The sequence below is a fragment of the Podarcis muralis genome, chromosome 2 (assembly GCF_964188315.1).
Source record: "Podarcis muralis chromosome 2, rPodMur119.hap1.1, whole genome shotgun sequence".
NCBI lineage: Eukaryota > Metazoa > Chordata > Lepidosauria > Squamata > Lacertidae > Podarcis > Podarcis muralis.
The window spans coordinates 26,872,089-26,889,315 of NC_135656.1; the positions used below are offsets into that span (position 1 = coordinate 26,872,089).

General features: G+C 45.1%; 1 protein-coding gene across 4 annotated transcripts in view; it reads left to right on the forward strand.

Moving 5' to 3' along the window:
• SSTR2 (somatostatin receptor 2) overlaps positions 1-17,227 on the forward strand; it is a 37,760-nt gene extending 20,533 nt beyond the window's left edge. For all 4 annotated transcript variants that reach the window (XM_028713889.2, XM_028713880.2, XM_028713899.2 and 1 more), the window contains one exon: positions 2,436-17,227. In XM_028713889.2, coding sequence (XP_028569722.2) covers positions 2,530-3,648 — 1,119 coding nt within the window. In that variant the 5' untranslated portion in view covers positions 2,436-2,529 and the 3' untranslated portion in view covers positions 3,649-17,227. The remainder of the gene's footprint in view (positions 1-2,435) is intronic.

Sequence of the window (17,227 nt, forward strand, 5' to 3'; positions counted from 1 at the left end):
GAAGGGGGATGAGGATGTGGAGGTGGTTGCCATCATTCTTCCTCAGTCCAGTCCCTGACACCATAGGAGCATCAGGCCTCCCTTCCTAAGCTGTTCAGAACCTACTGGGCTTTGGGAAGCAGGCGCCAGGCTTTAATACTTCAATTCTCTAATTTTCCGGGAACATTTAGGGGACTAGCTTAGTCCCCTCTAGTCCACTGTAACTGCAACCCGCTAGTCCAGTGTAACTAAGACGCGGATGGGAGAAGAACTACATTTGACAGTGCAATCCTAGGCATGTCTAATCAGAAATAAATAACACTGAGTTCAGTGGGTGCCCAGTTGCAACCTGCATCGTGTTTTAGTCACCATTTGTGGTCTGCTCCAGCGAATGGCCACTTGCATGCATATACAGTACAGGTGCACATAAAATCACGCACAACTTTGAGGAATAAAATATGAGGATGTGCGTTTTTATTTTAGTTTTTAAACGCAGTGGAGAAGAGTTTGTGGGAGAAAGGGCAATACTCAGATCCCGTGGCTCGGCTGAGGAACGTAGAATTGGAAGTAGTGGCTCCGGTAAAGTTTCGTTGGTGTAGCTGAATATTACCACCTCCCCTTCCTTTCCCTTCTTTGGGCAGTTCTGCCTCAGCATAATTTCTATACCATGCCATGCAAGAGGGCAGGAGGGGACAGGAATGCTCTGCCCCTCCCCGTATTGATCAGAGTGATGCTCTCAACCTTGCACACCACTGTTGCAATGTTGCAATGCTGGCAGTGTGTATCGAGGAGGACTAGGTTCAAATTCCACCTAAGCTATATATTTACTTAGTGGCCTTGCACATGCTGCAGTCGTTTAGCATCTCCCAACAGCCCCACGATCTACCAAATGGAAAGTATCCGAGAGCCGATGAGTTGTATTAGCGAGAGAGTGAGGCTTGGATTGGAGAGACCCACTGAGCCAGGAATATCACTGAGTGGTCTTTGGCCAGTCACTTTCAACCTAAGCTACCCCAAGGGATCGTTACGACAATTTAGAAAAAGAAAAGCCAAGTAGAACAACTCCACGTATACCACATCGAGCACACAGTTCCTGGAGGAAGAGCTCTCTATAAATGTGATTAATAATAATATTGGCCTACCTTACAGGAAGGGACGCGGGTGGCGCTGTGGGTTAAACCACAGAGCCTAGGGCTTGCCAATCAGAAGGTCGGCGGTTCGAATCCCTGTGACGGGGTGAGCTCCCGTTGCTCGGTCCCTGCTCCTGCCCACCTAGCAGTTCGAAAGCACGTCAAAGTAGATAAATAGGTACCACTCCAGCGGGAAGGTAAACGGCATTTCCATGCGCTGCTCTGGTTCGCCAGAAGTGGCTTAGTCATGCTGGCCACATGACCCAGAAGCTGTACGCCGGCTCCCTCGGCCAGGAAAGCGAGAAGAGCGCTGCAACCCCAGAGTCGGCCACAACTGGACCTAACGGTCAGGGGTCCCTTTACCTTTACCTTACCTTACAGGACTGCTGCAAAGATTACTGGGATAATGTGTGTGAAACACACACATAAAGTACTATAGGAGATGTTAAGTGATGGTGTGGTTAAAGACTATGGGGACTGGGGCCCATTGGCTGCGTCGTAGGAACATAGGAAGCTTGGATATTGTGTCAGATGATTGATCCAGCTACCTTGGTGTTGTCCACACTAACAGCAAGCAGCTCTCCAGAGTTTTGGGCAGGAGTCTCTTAAGGCCAACTCAGTGGGCCACATTATCTACTTGAACCTAAGTTGGTATTGTTTTTCAGTCTGCATGAGCAGTCACAGGACACAGCTATCAGTCTCTGTGCTAGTCATTAAGACAAGAATGATTAACACAATGAAAGAGCAACCCATGTATTTCCCTGTGACATCTCCTGTACCCCTGACACTTTCATTCTCTCCCAGTCAGTGTACATTGGAAGAGATGGATTGTTAACACCCCACCAGCATTTGAAATTTACCAGGCACCAGGCGCATTTTGCACCTGATTATTGCCCATATCTGACCAAGTGAAGATGCCTAGGTGCCTAATATCTCCACCATCTGGAGGTGCCTGCCTGGGGATTGTTGAATCTTGCCTGTTTTAAAACTCTAACAACACATCCTGCAGAATTCTACCCGTGATATTTTACCTGTGCAATCGGAACAAAAAGTCATATTGAAAAATACGACTTTTGGTCCCCAAATGACAACTAGACATTCTGTTTTGGTGGCTTAAGGTGTCATTTGGCACCTAGCTTATATATCTGAATTTTCTAACACTGCACCCCACCCACAGTGGCAGTTCTGTTCAAAAGAAAGCCCAAGAGCCTTTGGGAAAGGTAGCAGCCGATGAGTTTGCTCTGTCTCTGATAACAGAAAATTGGTCTGATGCAGTAAGCCATATGAAGTTGGTATAACAGCGTTTCTTCCTTCTTTGGGTTCCAGATCCTCCCACATTGCCTTGGACCACCCTGACCCAATCGACATGAGAGGGTTTCTTGCCTGAAGAGTACTCTTTGTCCATGACAACAGCTGCACCATGGGCCTTGAGAATGATTTGCCCAACACCACAGCCTTCTGGTTCCCCTCGCCATCTCAGTTTGACAGCTTCCCCCCAGAGACTCCTGCCGCCAACACCTCCATCAACATCACAAGCCCCCACTATGACTTGACTAGCAATGCCATCCTCACCTTCATCTACTTTGTGGTGTGCATTGTGGGCCTCTGCGGCAACACTCTGGTCATCTATGTCATCCTCCGTTACGCCAAAATGAAGACGATCACCAACATCTACATACTCAACTTGGCTATAGCAGATGAACTGTTCATGTTGGGGTTGCCTTTCCTGGCTATGCAGGTAGCTCTGGTTCACTGGCCCTTTGGGAAAGCCATCTGCCGGATCGTCATGACAGTAGACGGGATCAATCAGTTCACCAGCATCTTCTGCCTCACAGTCATGAGCATTGATAGGTACCTTGCTGTGGTCCATCCTATAAAATCTGCCAAGTGGAGGAGGCCAAGAACAGCAAAGATGGTAAATGTAGCTGTCTGGGGCATCTCCCTTCTGGTCATACTACCCATCATGATATATGCTGGAGTGAGCAATAACCACGGGAGTAGTAGCTGTACCATGATCTGGCCAGATGAGTCTGTTGCTTGGTATGTTGGCTTCATCATCTATACCTTCATCTTGGGCTTCTTGGTGCCCCTCACCATCATCTGCCTTTGCTACCTGTTTATCATCATCAAGGTCAAGTCTTCTGGCATCAGGGTGGGCTCCTCCAAGAGGAAAAAGTCAGAGAAGAAGGTCACCAGGATGGTCTCCATTGTCGTTGCCGTTTTCATCTTTTGCTGGCTTCCCTTCTATATCTTCAACGTCTCGTCGGTCTCTGTTTTGATTGAGCCAACACCTGTCCTCAAGGGCATGTTTGATTTTGTAGTGGTCCTCACCTATGCCAACAGCTGTGCCAACCCCATCCTTTATGCCTTCTTGTCCGACAACTTCAAGAAGAGCTTCCAAAATGTCCTCTGCCTTATGAAAGTCAGCGGCATGGATGAAGCCGACAGGAGTGACAGCAAGCAGGACAAGTCCAGGCTAAACGAGGCCACAGAAACCCAGAGGACATTGCTCAATGGTGACCTTCAGACAAGCATCTGAAAGATCTCTGCCCACTCATCTCCTTCCTGCTTCTTCACACAGAAGCCCACAGCAAGTCAGCATAACGGCCTTTGGTCCTTCTTTCAAGGGAATGGTAATGCATGCGAAGGATTGGTTCAGGGGACAGACTTGCTTCTCGGCCAACAGCAGGCTGGTTTTAAGGATATTAATCGAAAGGAGAAGTATATTGTGAGAGCGATCGACTAGAAATAGTCATAAATGTGTACACACTTGTACATGCATGTTTGAATACAAGGGATGATGCAGCATTGGTCGTACCCCTGTGCTAAATCCATTTGAATTAATTTGAACTTTTTTATAAAAAAACAACAACCCTTCACGGGTCAGATTTTCCACACAGGGTCTAGAATTTCAAAAGCTCCATCTCCAATATTTGAGTTAAATTATTAAAAGAAGAACTTGGCTGACACACAAAGACACCGGAATAAGGACGAAGGTGATAAGTATTCCACAAGTTCACATACTGAATTATATATATTTTTTATCAAGCTAGCCTCTTTGCAGCCATCACCACCCCTTCTAAATGATAGGTACTTTGAAAGTTTAGCTCTATGTGCTTTTCAAGTAGGCAAAACATTGATCTCATATGTTTTATATAAAATCAAAAACTCATGAGATATTGGGAGGGAGGGAGGGTGTGGTGGTAAATGAGTAATTGAATTATATTGCTCTTCTTGTTTATGGAACAGCTAATGAAATGAGGTCTTCAGAGATGGGATCAGAAATCTTCATAGCTTGAATCAAATAAGTATATAGTATGCTAAGAGGGTGACAGAGAGACTTGTCTCTAACTGCAACAAGAGCCCCTTTCCATGACTTCAAAGAGATGGCAAATATGTTGTCATCCCTCCATCCCTTTGCCTCCTACATAATGGTTTCCCCAATGAACAATCTTTGGCAGATAGGAATGATGTTATCAGAGTCTGAGAGCAGATCTCCAGCATCTGAGTCCAAAAGCCACAATATGTTAACTTTGCCACCCAAACGTCACGAAGTCATCAACGAGCTTTTGAGGTCACCAGAACTCTTCATCAGACTGGATCTTGCTCACAGTTTTGTGACATTTTGGTTGGTCCTAATAGAGGTATTAATGTGTTGTGGATTTTGGATTCCCCTCCCCCCCCCCCAATGCATCAACATGGCTGTGTACAATTTTTGTCAAAACCAAGATCAGAGACGGGTGAGAATGCATACCTCGTTGGTCTTGCATAAGTGAAATAGCCATCACAGATCAAACAACAGAGGCAGGGCTTTAACATAATTTCTGCTTGCCACCTTTACTTTAACCAGTAAAAAGTAAAATAAAAACTGGCCTGGACACTGAAAACAAAACAACAACTCTCCAAAACCAACCAAGCAACCAGCTAGGTTGCAACTTCAGGTCACTCAAGGAAGGAGCCTTTATAAGTCCTCCCCGCCCCCTACATACCAAGAAGGTGTCTTGAGTTTGCCACTGACAGAGGACTTTAATGTACTAAGGACACCGTGGTTGGGAAAAGCCTGAGCATGGCTTCCATTTCAGAATCTATAACCTTGTGGAGATTGCGCGAGAGCTTAACTTGCACTTGCTGAGAGAAGAAAGAACGAGCCTTTAAGCCTACTTAAAAACAGAGTGGTCACATATAATAAAAGCTTGAGACGGGGGTGGGGGTGGAGAAAGAGAAGAGTCGGTCGAATTGCTTTAGTAAGCAACCAGGAGCCAATTTCATCATCCTGTTTTTCCCCCTCTCATTGTCCCATTTCCACAGTGCCCTGGCCTATGATGCCTCCTTTTGCTCCTCCATTCAAATGGATGGATCACCATGAATCCCACACCCCCACACAATTTCACCAAGGTTTACATGCAGAGCAAAGTATGCAAATTGAGCCCACATGTGCATAAATGTCCAATTTCTATAGAGTTTTTGTTCTCCTAGTTCAAGGTTTCCTGGCTGCAGAAGCTGACTTGTTTGATGAAGAGTAGTTCTGGTTCTCCCGCTACCTGTCCTCAGCAGAAGAGTTTGTCTGCGGGGCTATTTGCACTGTTGTCAGTATGTTTTGGGGAGTTTTAAGTGTAGACTATTAAGTTTTATGACCTGGGAGGTTTAAAGAGCTCTGCCCAGGGAAGGGCATTATGACAGGGTTCCAGATGGCAAGCGACTCCCACAACTTCTGTCTTGGGCTGTGATTTTTACTATTGAGCACAGGCAAGCAGAGCCACGACTAGAGGAACCTGATGAAGGAGTTGCCAGGAGCTGAGAATTCCCTGCTTTACAGTAAATTGTTTCATTTATCACAAATCTCTGATTGATTAAAAAGAAACAGAAGGAAGAGCCCACACCATCAGGCTATTAGGAACAACAGGAGGAGCATCCTGGCTCTGCCACCCTAGCCTCCTTTTCGGTTCTCACTGTCCTGAAACTTGTGGAAGGTGAACTTCTGCAATGGAAAACCTTTTGCATCAGCAGCGGTTGTTCCCGTTGCATTTGAGACCCCTGGAAAATCAGGGTTTCGAAAATGCATCAGCAGACACTATGGAGAAAGGCAACCAAAATGAAGCCTTCAACTCTAAAATACATTCTTGCAACAATTTCTTAGTTGTTTACAGAGCGTCCAAGTGCCTCTTGCACCAGGCTGAGATGAGGCGGTTTGGATTGGGCAGAGATGGCTTTTTTTACACAGCCCTGCCACCCTCTGCCTGCAGAGTCATGCCAGCACCAGTCTGCTGGCGCAGAGCTCTCCCTTTTGCCCGCTGAACTGCCACTGATGGGCACTCTACTGGTGGCAGCCAGCGGAAAGATTTCAACCACTTTCAGCCTCAGCCAGCATGCTTGCTTGGGCTGTTGATGTGGCTCCCTCACTCCACTCCTCAAAGACACCCCAGACAGCAGCTGGGGTTGAGATTGATGTTTCCAGCTCTTTGGCTGCAATGCTGTGCATACTTACTTGGAAAGCAGTCCCTCCTCCCACCAAACACAGTGGTACTTACTTTTGAGTAAATGTAAGTAGGCTCATGCGTTGTGGATCCTTCAAGCGAAGAAGCTTCTGCTCCTGTTCATGCCTGCATTTTACGCTGCACATTCCTGGGAGCAAACCCCATTGAACTCAGTGGTACTTATTCCTGAGTAGGCGTACACAGGAGGAATTGCTCTGAAAATGCCTCTGAAGCTCTCGCACTGTTATTTGGGCACCTGTTGACTGTAGTTAATGCAAACAGGGTAGACAGGAGAAGAGAGACATTTAAAATCAAATGTGTACCCCAGCCAGTTTGCATCAGCCGCAGGCACCGATGTAAGCCTTGGTTTGGTATTTATTTTCACCCCCGATATGACATATGGGAAAGTTTTGACTTCCCAGGCGTGTATTGTCTCTTAAATATAACATGAGAAATAATAAATAATCATATCCCATTTTTACATGACTTTAAAAAAACCAGAAAGCTTTGGAAGTCAGATCCTGCATGCCCTAGTAGAAATGGTAAAACCCCACATATGTCTTCATTCAGGCACTTGCTTGCATTACAAATTCCTCCCCACCATTTTCTCTTCTGGGCGGATAGCAAGATATAGATAAGCAGCTTAAGAAAGGCTGGGTTGTGACTTTAGCCTTACCAGTAAAACTCTCCCTGTTCTTGTTGAAAATGTAAATGACATTTTGGAGCCTAAGAAACAATGTGGTTTGATTAAACTCCTTTGGCAGAAAGTGTTGTTCAGCCACAGGGGTAAGAAACTTGGTGCTGTTGGGCATCAACTGCAGCCAGACAGGGTGATGGGAATTGTAGTGCTGCCACATCTGGAGAGCACCAGGTTCCCCACCAGAGCTCTGTCCTTCAGCCCCAAGCCAACCTTCCAACAAGCCCAGTTGCCCCAGCCACCACTCCTCCTTCTCCACCCACACCTCATGTCCAGGTTGTCTCTTGTTACTCCTAAGGGGCTTGGCTTAGCTTGGTGTTGGAAGTCTTAAGCGAGGCTGCAGGAGTATTCCTTACAGCTACAATACTATCACTGCAGCTTCCTCTTGCAAACAAGCAAAGCAGAGGGGTTTCTCCTCCATCCAGTGCACAATATCTTACCACATTTGGTGCCTCATGCGGTGGAATTATTTTATTATCTCTTTCGGTCTCAGAGGATGTGCATTCTTAGATCTTCTTTATTAAGGGAAGTAAATATTAACTGAGGCTTTGTGGCGACTGTGTAGAATATGCCAGTGAGGATTAAATGGGAGCTCAGCACATTACATTAAGATGAAAAAATCGCCTTGTGGCTGCTAGGTGCTGATAAAGGCGCTTTCTTTTTATTAGATGATGGCTTAATGTTGTGGCCACAACATTGCGTCAGAATGGCTTTAGTACTTTAGTAGGAAGTGGGTAACACAGGAGCGTATTTGCAGAGAGAGAGGAGGAGTTTTGCTCCACCATTGGCCTGACTGCTAAAATACAGCCATGCTCTCCTACTCAGAAATTTGCACATAATCATTTTATGTTGCATACAACAATCAAATGGCCTGGTGTGGCTACCCAGAAGGCGAGAAAGATGGAAGACCTCGTGTTGTAGTATGTGGAGTATACTGGCAGCAACAGAAAGATGGGGTGTTGGTTCAGGGATGAATAAGCAACAGCTTAGATGACCCCTGTCCGAGGGGAAGGTGGAATTCAGTGGCAGGTGCACAGCAGAGCTGGGAGTGATAGAACCTTGCAAGTACAGCTGGCTTGTTTCTCAGTCAGAAGGGGAAAGAGGCTCTGGCAAGCCAGAATGGATGGAAGAGTTGTTAGGCTCGGAGGTCAGAAAAAGGATGCCAGTTTAATCATTCACTGAAAGAACCTGCTAATATTTTAATCAGGTGCTTATGCATGGTAAATGCTGATCTTCTATACAACTCTGTAAAGCACTGTAGCCCTTTTGAAAAACCGGTGAGCTCTATGTGGATTGTTCAGTTGGCCAGTCTGGGCACATTTCACTTCATGCATCCTTGTTGTGCAACACAGTAATACCAATGATGTTTGTCCATTCTGTAAACCACACTTGACTTTGGGGGATCTCACTAGACTGCGGTCATTTCTGTGATTCTGTACTCAGAAGACTTCCATTGAAAGTTTTCAAGTCAACCAGGTTCAAAGCATTTTAATCTGTTGTTAATCTCTGGCAGTTGAAATAGTGGGAACCCAGGAGCTGCTTCTCCCACACAATTTCTTTATGGCAGTCTTAACGATAATATTATTTTGATCTCCAATCTGGAGAGATCAAGTACTAGCACTCAGTGTTCATGGCATATCAATATAGAGTTTATCTGCCAAATATTCCCAAAATGCCCACAAAGCTCTTTTGTGCTGGTGGCATTTTTAATTGCTTGGGGAATTAAAGATAGTGGTTTCACAGCCCACCCATTTCCTGCTGTGAAGGATTCCTTAGTGGCTATCACTTTTATATATCACACCTTATTTCACTTGGACCTCACAGCTGAATTGCTCCCAATAGAGTCCTCCTTCTCAGAAACATATAACGGTCAAGAAAAGTTTGTCCAAAGAACATTCAGTACTTTTAGATCTCTAGCATCCTCTAGCTGTGTGGAGAGAATAGCATCCTTGTTTCCTTTAATAGCATGTTCACCTTGCCACACCACTGCTTTTCACTATAAGGGCACTTCCAGGTGACTTGCTAACTGAGATTTGTTTGTAAGGAGATCAGATAGCGTTGGCTGTTTTATTGAGCATTCTTTCCGATTTGTTTGCAGGGAGGGCATAGATGCAGTTGCAGCCAAAAGAATAATATGTAATATCCTACCCTTTCCTTATTGCAAATAAGGCTGTTCTTCGGAGGGGGGGGGTTGTTGCACAACCATTGCAAATCAGCTTTAATGGTGCAACCTGAATTTGCCCATATGTGATTGAATCCCACCCCAAAATAGCAACAGTCAGGAAACATCCAAAGAGGAAAGCATACGTGTTCACATCTTTTGAGAAGTATCAGGAAAAGGAGGCCAGCTTTAAGTGTTTATTTAGGTGGTCACCTAATTAAATATTCACTGCCCTGCCTCACCCCCCCCCCCAATCCATTCTCCTTTGAGAATTTAAAGGATCTGAACGAGAAAGAAGAATCCTTAGCGATTTGTTAGTCCTATCTATGATTCCTTTAGGGCAGTGTTTTCCAAATGGTATTCCAGGGAACTCTGGGATTTTCTGCAGGTTCCTGAATTAGAAGATCAGTAATAGTGGGCTTGCTTCTCTAGAAGATAGGGAGTGGTGGACAAGCCATCTTCCCCTTCATTGTGCAATATCGGGTTGCATCTCACTGGGTTTTGTTTCAAGTTTGTTGGTGTAGGGTCATTGTGCAAAGCTCTTGTTCTTATGTGGTGGGACTGATGAAAGGTATGCACGTCTTTGATTTAGGACTGAAAGGGTGACATATGCACTAGACATCAAGGCTCCTGCATCTTTAGCCAATTTTTCTATATATAAGAAAAAATTACCAGGTGCATCTTTTCTCAGTTTTGGACCAGAGAGATGCAGAAGGCTGCAGAAGCTGCCCAGATGTCCCCATCAGTTCCACTGGTACAGGAACCTAGTCCTCTAAATTGCACCTGGCCACCTGTTAAAGCTTAAACTAAACCTTTATATAATTTTCAGATTATAGAGTGTTAACAGACCCCATGGATCTTCTCATCCAATATGTTGTCAAACAGGACATGAATATATTCATTTTACATATTTATATTTTGCATAGAATGTATTTAAGGGAAATATATTTATTCTGTATATTTATAGTCTATTTAAGAATATATTTATAAAGCGTCTCCATCAGATTCTTGGCCAGCTTTTTCTTGGAAACCTGAAAGAAAGGAATCCTGCAGCTTTTGCCAGGGCACCTTGGAAGAAGTTCAGCATTCCTGGATCTAATGGAACCTCAATTGTTGGGTTTGAATCTCTCTTCTTGCAGTTGAAAACCAATGGTTCTTGTCCTTTCCTTGGTGGATAAGTGAGAAGCTGATTTCCATCTCCTTTTCTAAGATCTTTTTAAACATCTGAAAACTGCTAGCTGATTTTAGCTTGTTCTCACCAAATTTGTTTTCTAGACTAGAAAGATAACTTAGCGGTCAATGCATCCAGATAAGCCTAAAAGAGACACATGGGAATAAAACATTTGCTTAGTTCCAGCTTACTTTTCTCTCTTTTCCTCTTTCAAAGTTCAAAACTGAAAGAAGAACAAACTGATTTGTGTGACACCTCCCAGTGTCCTGCTAGACACCCGGCTAGTGTGTCTGTAGTGTGGTGTAGTGGTTAAGAGCGGTAGTCTCGTAATCTGGGGAACCGGGTTCGCGTCTCCGCTCCTCCACATGCAGCTGCTGGGTGACCTTGGGCCAGTCACACTTCTCTGAAGTCTCTCAGCCCCACTCACCTCACAGAGTGTTTGTTGTGGGGGAGGAAGGGAAAGGAGAATGTTAGCCGCTTGGAGACTCCTTAAAGGGAGTGAAAGGCGGGATATCAAATCCAAACTCTTCTTCTTCTTCTCTACTTAGATGTCCCCAGATAATAATTTCAGTTTATTCATTCGCAAATGACTGCTTTAAAACAAAGTGATTTCAGTGTTAAGTGCAAGTTTACCTCTCTTCAACTAAAACCAATAGGATTTAAAGGTGATTAACCTTAGCTGCATCATTTCTCCCAGCTGCCAGCCAAAGCCCTCTTTTGCAGAGCTATCAGGGTGAAGTTAAGTGCAGCAGAGACAGTTTGACAATGCCTCTGGTGCACCGTAAAGAAGTGCACATTATGCTCTGTTGTAGTAAGCTTTTTGTGGCAAAAACTCAAAAGTTCAGCTGATGAGAGTTTTAGTGCAGCAACACACTGCCTATCTTTGGCCATGGCATTAGTTTAAAAACCCTCCCTTCTCCCTGGAAAGCTTTTGCAAACTTTTCTGTGTACAATATTCATGATCTGGAGGGAGAGGGAGGTGAGAGGAAAAGATGGAGATGAATGGGTTTCTTCCTGTTTTCCCAGGGCACGCCAGCTGAGCATAGGAAGCTGTGCCAGTCCGGACTATTTGACCATCTGGTCCAGGATGGTCTATTCTGAGAGGTAGCAGAGCTCAGAGCCAGGACTCTCATGCCACCTGTTTGCCTGATCCATTAAAAAACCCCGCACAAGGAGAGACGGAAAGGTTTGAACCTGGGTCATTCTGCATGCTCTCTACTACTGAGCTATGTGGCCCCTCCCAGTGAAAGATGCCCAGGCTTCCCTGCAGCTTCCACCTTAATATGTTGAACAAGCTAAAACGTTGATCATCTCAGGACAGCGGTCCTCTTTCTTGCTGACTAACCATACCTGTTCTGAGTTTTTGCTTGGCTTTCTCAGTTGCCTCCTCTCACCTTGAGCCAGTGCACCTCTTTTCTTGAGCCAGTGTGGTGTAGTGGTTAAGAGCAGTAGATTCGTAATCTGGGGAACCGGGTTCGCGTCTCCGCTCCTCCACATGCAGCTGCTGGGTGACCTTGGGCCAGTCACACTTCTCTGAAGTCTCTCAGCCCCACTTACCTCACAGAGTGTTTGTTGTCGGGGAGGAAGGGAAAGGAGATTGTTAGCCGCTTTGAGACTCCTTAGGGTAGTGATAAAGTGGGATATCAAAGCCAAACTCCTCCTCCTCTTCCTCCTCCTCCTCCTCCTCCTCCTCTTCTTCTTATTCTTCTTCTCTTCATTGCAGACTTGTCTCCTGGAAAGCGTAGGCTTATATGTTGGGGTACACAAATTCCTTACGCAGAGTCAGGCCAAGGGTGTATCTGGCTCAGTATTATCCATCCTTTCTCCAGCAACGGCTCTCCCAAGGTTTCAGGCAGGGCTCTCTCCCATCTCTTATCTGGAGATGCCATGCCAGGAGTTTAACCTTTGACCTCCTGCAAACAAAAGCAGATGATCTACCACTTTTCTGCAGGTAAAGTAAGGGTTCTGCGCTTGGTCAGAACGAAATGACTGTCTGCTTCAAAGTGCTGCAGAAAGAGCCTCAAGACTCAGCACGCCACCACAGATATTATTTTGTTTTATTTATTTATTTTTTAGATTGCAGATCTGTAGTCTCAACCAGCATTGTTAGGCCTGTGCTTTTTATATTGTGCTTCTCGTCACATGCTGCATGTAAAGGGGGTGCGTAACTATATGGTCTGATCAGAGGAATGTGTATCCATGGCAACACCATGTATTACCTAAAGATGCATACACATTTCACTGGGGGGGTGGGGAACCAGTTCCTTTGCTTTTGTGATCTGCATCTGGCTCCAGGCATATTGCAGGGCAAAGGGACCAGGTAACATCGGGTCTCTTTCTGCTCATCAGTGAATAGTTTTATTCTCTCTCCTGTAGGGATGTTCAAATGCTGCTACCTGCCATTCCGTGCTTCTGAACCCTGCTTTCTTCTTCTTCGCTGCTATCTGATTTGTAACCCACCCCACAGCTTCCTTTTCGGCCCCTGACCTCTCCTGTTTCACCTGCGTAGCTCAGACTGTAAGCCATGGGTAGGCAAACTAAGGCCCGGGGGGTTGGATCCGGCCCAATCGCCTTCTAAATCCAGCCCGCAGACGGTCCGGGAATCAGTGTGTTTTTACATTAGTAGAATGCGTCCTTTTATTTAAAATGCCTCTCTGGGTTATTTGTGGGGCATAGGAATTCATTCATTTTCCCCCCTTCAAAATATAGTCCGGCCCCCCACAAGGTCTGAGGGACAGTGGATCGGCCCCCTGCTGAAAAACTTTGCTGACCCCTGCTGTAAGCCTCTGGCTGGTCCCGTGTCAGCGCAACACCTAACAAACACACTGTTGGCAGCATATCTATGATTGTCAATTAGTAGTGGAAGTAGTTAGGGATGGGTGGGAAGCGTGATCCAGTTCAAGGGTGAACCTTCTAATTCACACTTTCTGAAGCAACGTGTGAACCAAAGTACAGCCAGCCAGCCTTTGAAATTCACACTTGTCTGCAGTTCTCCAGCCAACTAATCTGATTTTAAAAATTAGATAAATGCACATAAAGGTAAAGGTAAAGGTACCCCTGCCCGTACGGGCCAGTCTTGACAGACTCTGGGGTTGTGTGCCCATCTCACTCAAGAGGCCGGGGGCCAGCGCTGTCCGGAGACACTTCCGGGTCACGTGGCCAGCGTGACATCGCTGCTCTGGCGAGCCAGAGCCGCACACGGAAACACCGTTTACCTTCCCGCTAGTAAGCGGTCCCTATTTATCTACTTGCACCTGAGGGTGCTTTCGAACTGCTAGGTTGGCAGGCGCTGGGACCGAACAACGGGAGCGCACCCCGCCGCGGGGATTCAAACTGCCGACCTTTCGATCGGCAAGCCCTAGGCGCTGAGGCTTTTACCCACAGCGCCACCCGCGTCCCTATAAATGCACATACTACCGTATAAATAAAAAAATTGTATATCAGTGAACACAGCGTATGAAATTGCACTGTATTAGGGAGAAGTGCTTTGCAAACGTGTGCCCATTAAGCAAACTTGATTGTGTATATTAGGAGAAATTGACACTAAAATGCTGGTGAGTTTTCATGAAGGCTAAAAAATAATAATCACAAACTGATGTGGAAACATGGAGCACTGAACTTAAGATTAGGAAAATAATACATGAAATGGAGAGAAACCAAAATTGACAGATCCATCTATCTCTGTTCATAGCTGTATTCTCTCCTCCCCACCCAATATAGGGCCCTCAGTAGAAGAAGGCTAAGAAGCAAACCCTACACAAATCCGGAGTATAGTCCCTAAGACAGCTGGATGGTGCCTTGTACGCTTCCTTCCAGCAACTCCTGCAGCCACGCTGGTGCCAAACATATTGCTCAGCTTTCCTTTGGACCACATCAGCGAGGCTGAGAGGGGGGTCTTTTCATCTGGGCAGCCCAGGACTTCATACACACTGCCCCAGGCTTGCACCCCAGGGAGGTCAGTTGAATGCTGCTAACGCAGCAGTTTGACTTCACCCCTGGAGGCGCACTCCATTGTTTCTTGAGACAGATGGATGTCAACAACAATGGTCTTTAAGCAACACATTCAAATGTCTTAGCAAGGGTCAGTGCAGGTGAACTGGCATGAATGCTGGCCCAGTGGGACTCTGGTTCCACAGAGCAGGAGTTGTAGTAGGAAAGACCCTGTAACTGCACTCTGGATAGAAGTGATCGTAAGCAAGGCTCCTGCCGTAATGCATTGCACTCCTCCACTCAAGCCTTTGGCATTGGGGCAAACTGGTTTTAGGAACTGGATAATCAATGGACAACAGGATGTAGCTGTCCTCTGGGCAACTTCGTCTGGCTACCTCAGTTCCTTCCTATTATAATATGAACTGCTCATAAAAGAGGCCTGTTGGTTCTTAAGCCTCTATCTGATCATTTCCAGCAGTTCTGGCCACTTCAGAGGGGAAGCTTTTTGTACGGATCTATGATACGCCGCCATATAAAATGCCACCTGCACAGTAATAGCTTGCATGAAGAGACAGGGAAAACAACTTACACCCCATTGAGAATCCCAGAATAGTTGGGGTTGTTCCATTCCTGTTCATTAAGCCCACCTCCTCATTCTGGAAGAAGACACACGATGATCTCCCCATGTCATGCTGCGATTGGCTGTACAATAGCCCGAAATGAGAGGTGATTAAATATGCAGTGCAAATTTAGATAGGGCTTTCTGTTGTTTTGGTTGTCATGTAGGGGGACATACTAATAATCTGGAGATCATTTATTTTGACCTCATGGTAGGGTACAAGTCCAGCCCCGCCTTGGAAATGGAGAGTTTAAGAGATATGTTGAGATCCATAATACTGGGTGTTGGCTTTGGCCTCCATTCAGAACTAAAGTTCCACAGGGACACACAGCTATTTGGTTCATCAGGACTTGCATACATGAATCAAGACGTTAGTCTAAAGGTTATATATAACTCCCAGACTATAGAACAGCAAACAGCTTCTTTATCATTGCCATCAGATGATTGATTGTTTAATCAACAAGCCATTACAAAGTCACAAAACAACAATAAAACTCAAGTAATTTCCTTCAGGGGGGCTTTAGCAATACATATTAATACAAATGGATTTCTTGTCAATTCGTGGCGTTTGTTCCTTCAGGCTTTCTCCTTTTTGCTTTAGTGCTGCATTATTATTTTTTTAAACTCTCCATTTCTCTTGGTTGTGAAATAGTGCTTCTGCTCTAGATGGATCACACACAAAAAATCGGCATACAGACCAACAGTTCAGTTATAAATTTCCTTCCAAGCACAGCACTGGTGGAGCAAAGTAATTGAACAGCATAATTTTCTGAGGTCTGTGATTCATATATGCATAATTGCTGATGTGATGGAATCTTACGGTGGCTGGTGGCCGCGGCCCCTCTTGGCAAACTGAATGGGCATCGTTTGAAGTCTTAATGCTGAGAAGGTCTTATGAAGGCAGCTGGAGTAACTTTCTGATGTGTCTTAATGGGGGTCTTGGTCATGGTTTTTGACATGCACCTTAAGCAAGTATGAAACATGCTTGAAAGGAAACACGGAGTCAACTTCTCCCTCCCACGCCATCAGTTTAAAGCATCCAAGCCCAATCTGATCAGACATAATTTCATCACACCTTGTCGGCATTTATTCCATAGCAAAACAAGATGAGTGCCACATCTCTCATGCTCACCTTTGACTGGACTTAGTGGAGCATAGCTCATTGGTTCCCCTACGTTTTTCCCCCTCCAAGCACCACTTTGAAATCGCGAAGGGTCTTGGTGAGCCACTTGGTAATCTTTCTACTTGTTGTAGCACTTGTAATGAGCTCTACTAGATGCTTCGTGATTTTTAATTGTATTTTTATTGCCTCCTTTATTTCTTATCAATTTTTTATTTCTTTACAATTTGCATTCCATGGAATGCAATGCAATATAGGAATGAAACAATACAAATGCAATCAAAAATCAATACATTAAATGTGATGGATGCGCTGTCTCCTGCCTTCAACCACAAATCCACAGATATGCTTTGGACCACATGAGTGAAGCTCACAGACCAGAGATGGTCCACAGACCACAGGTTGGGAATGCCTGCCATAGCTGAACGGCTTGTAGTTTCCCTTAACCATTGTGCAGAATCTACCTTTTTGTAATATAGAGTTTCAGGCTAACACAAGGACTGGATTAATGATGTCTAAGAGTGCACTTTCACTCTGGCCCCAAAAACACTTGTTTCTTGGAACGAAGCACCGCTGAGAGAAATAGGATTATATATTTAGGATTAAGGTACTAGACTCTGATGCATACTGAACACTGATTCACTCAGTATTGAAGTTGTATTCAGTCATGTAACCCACACGACATGTATAAATATTTATGTTTCTCATGTGTATTGTATGTGTGCTTGCTGTATTATATGCTATAACCTCTAAAACTGTGACACCAGAGTTACAAATGACTTTCCTACACCTGCTTGATTTCAATTTGTTCTCTTTTGATATGTACTTTTATAAGATGTCCTGGGGGGTGAAACCTTGCTTCTGCAAGGGGGCCCTCCTTTATGTAAACTTTTCTGTAGACAATGGAAGATCAAAGCTGGCTGGAAATAAAATTGTGAATGATCTA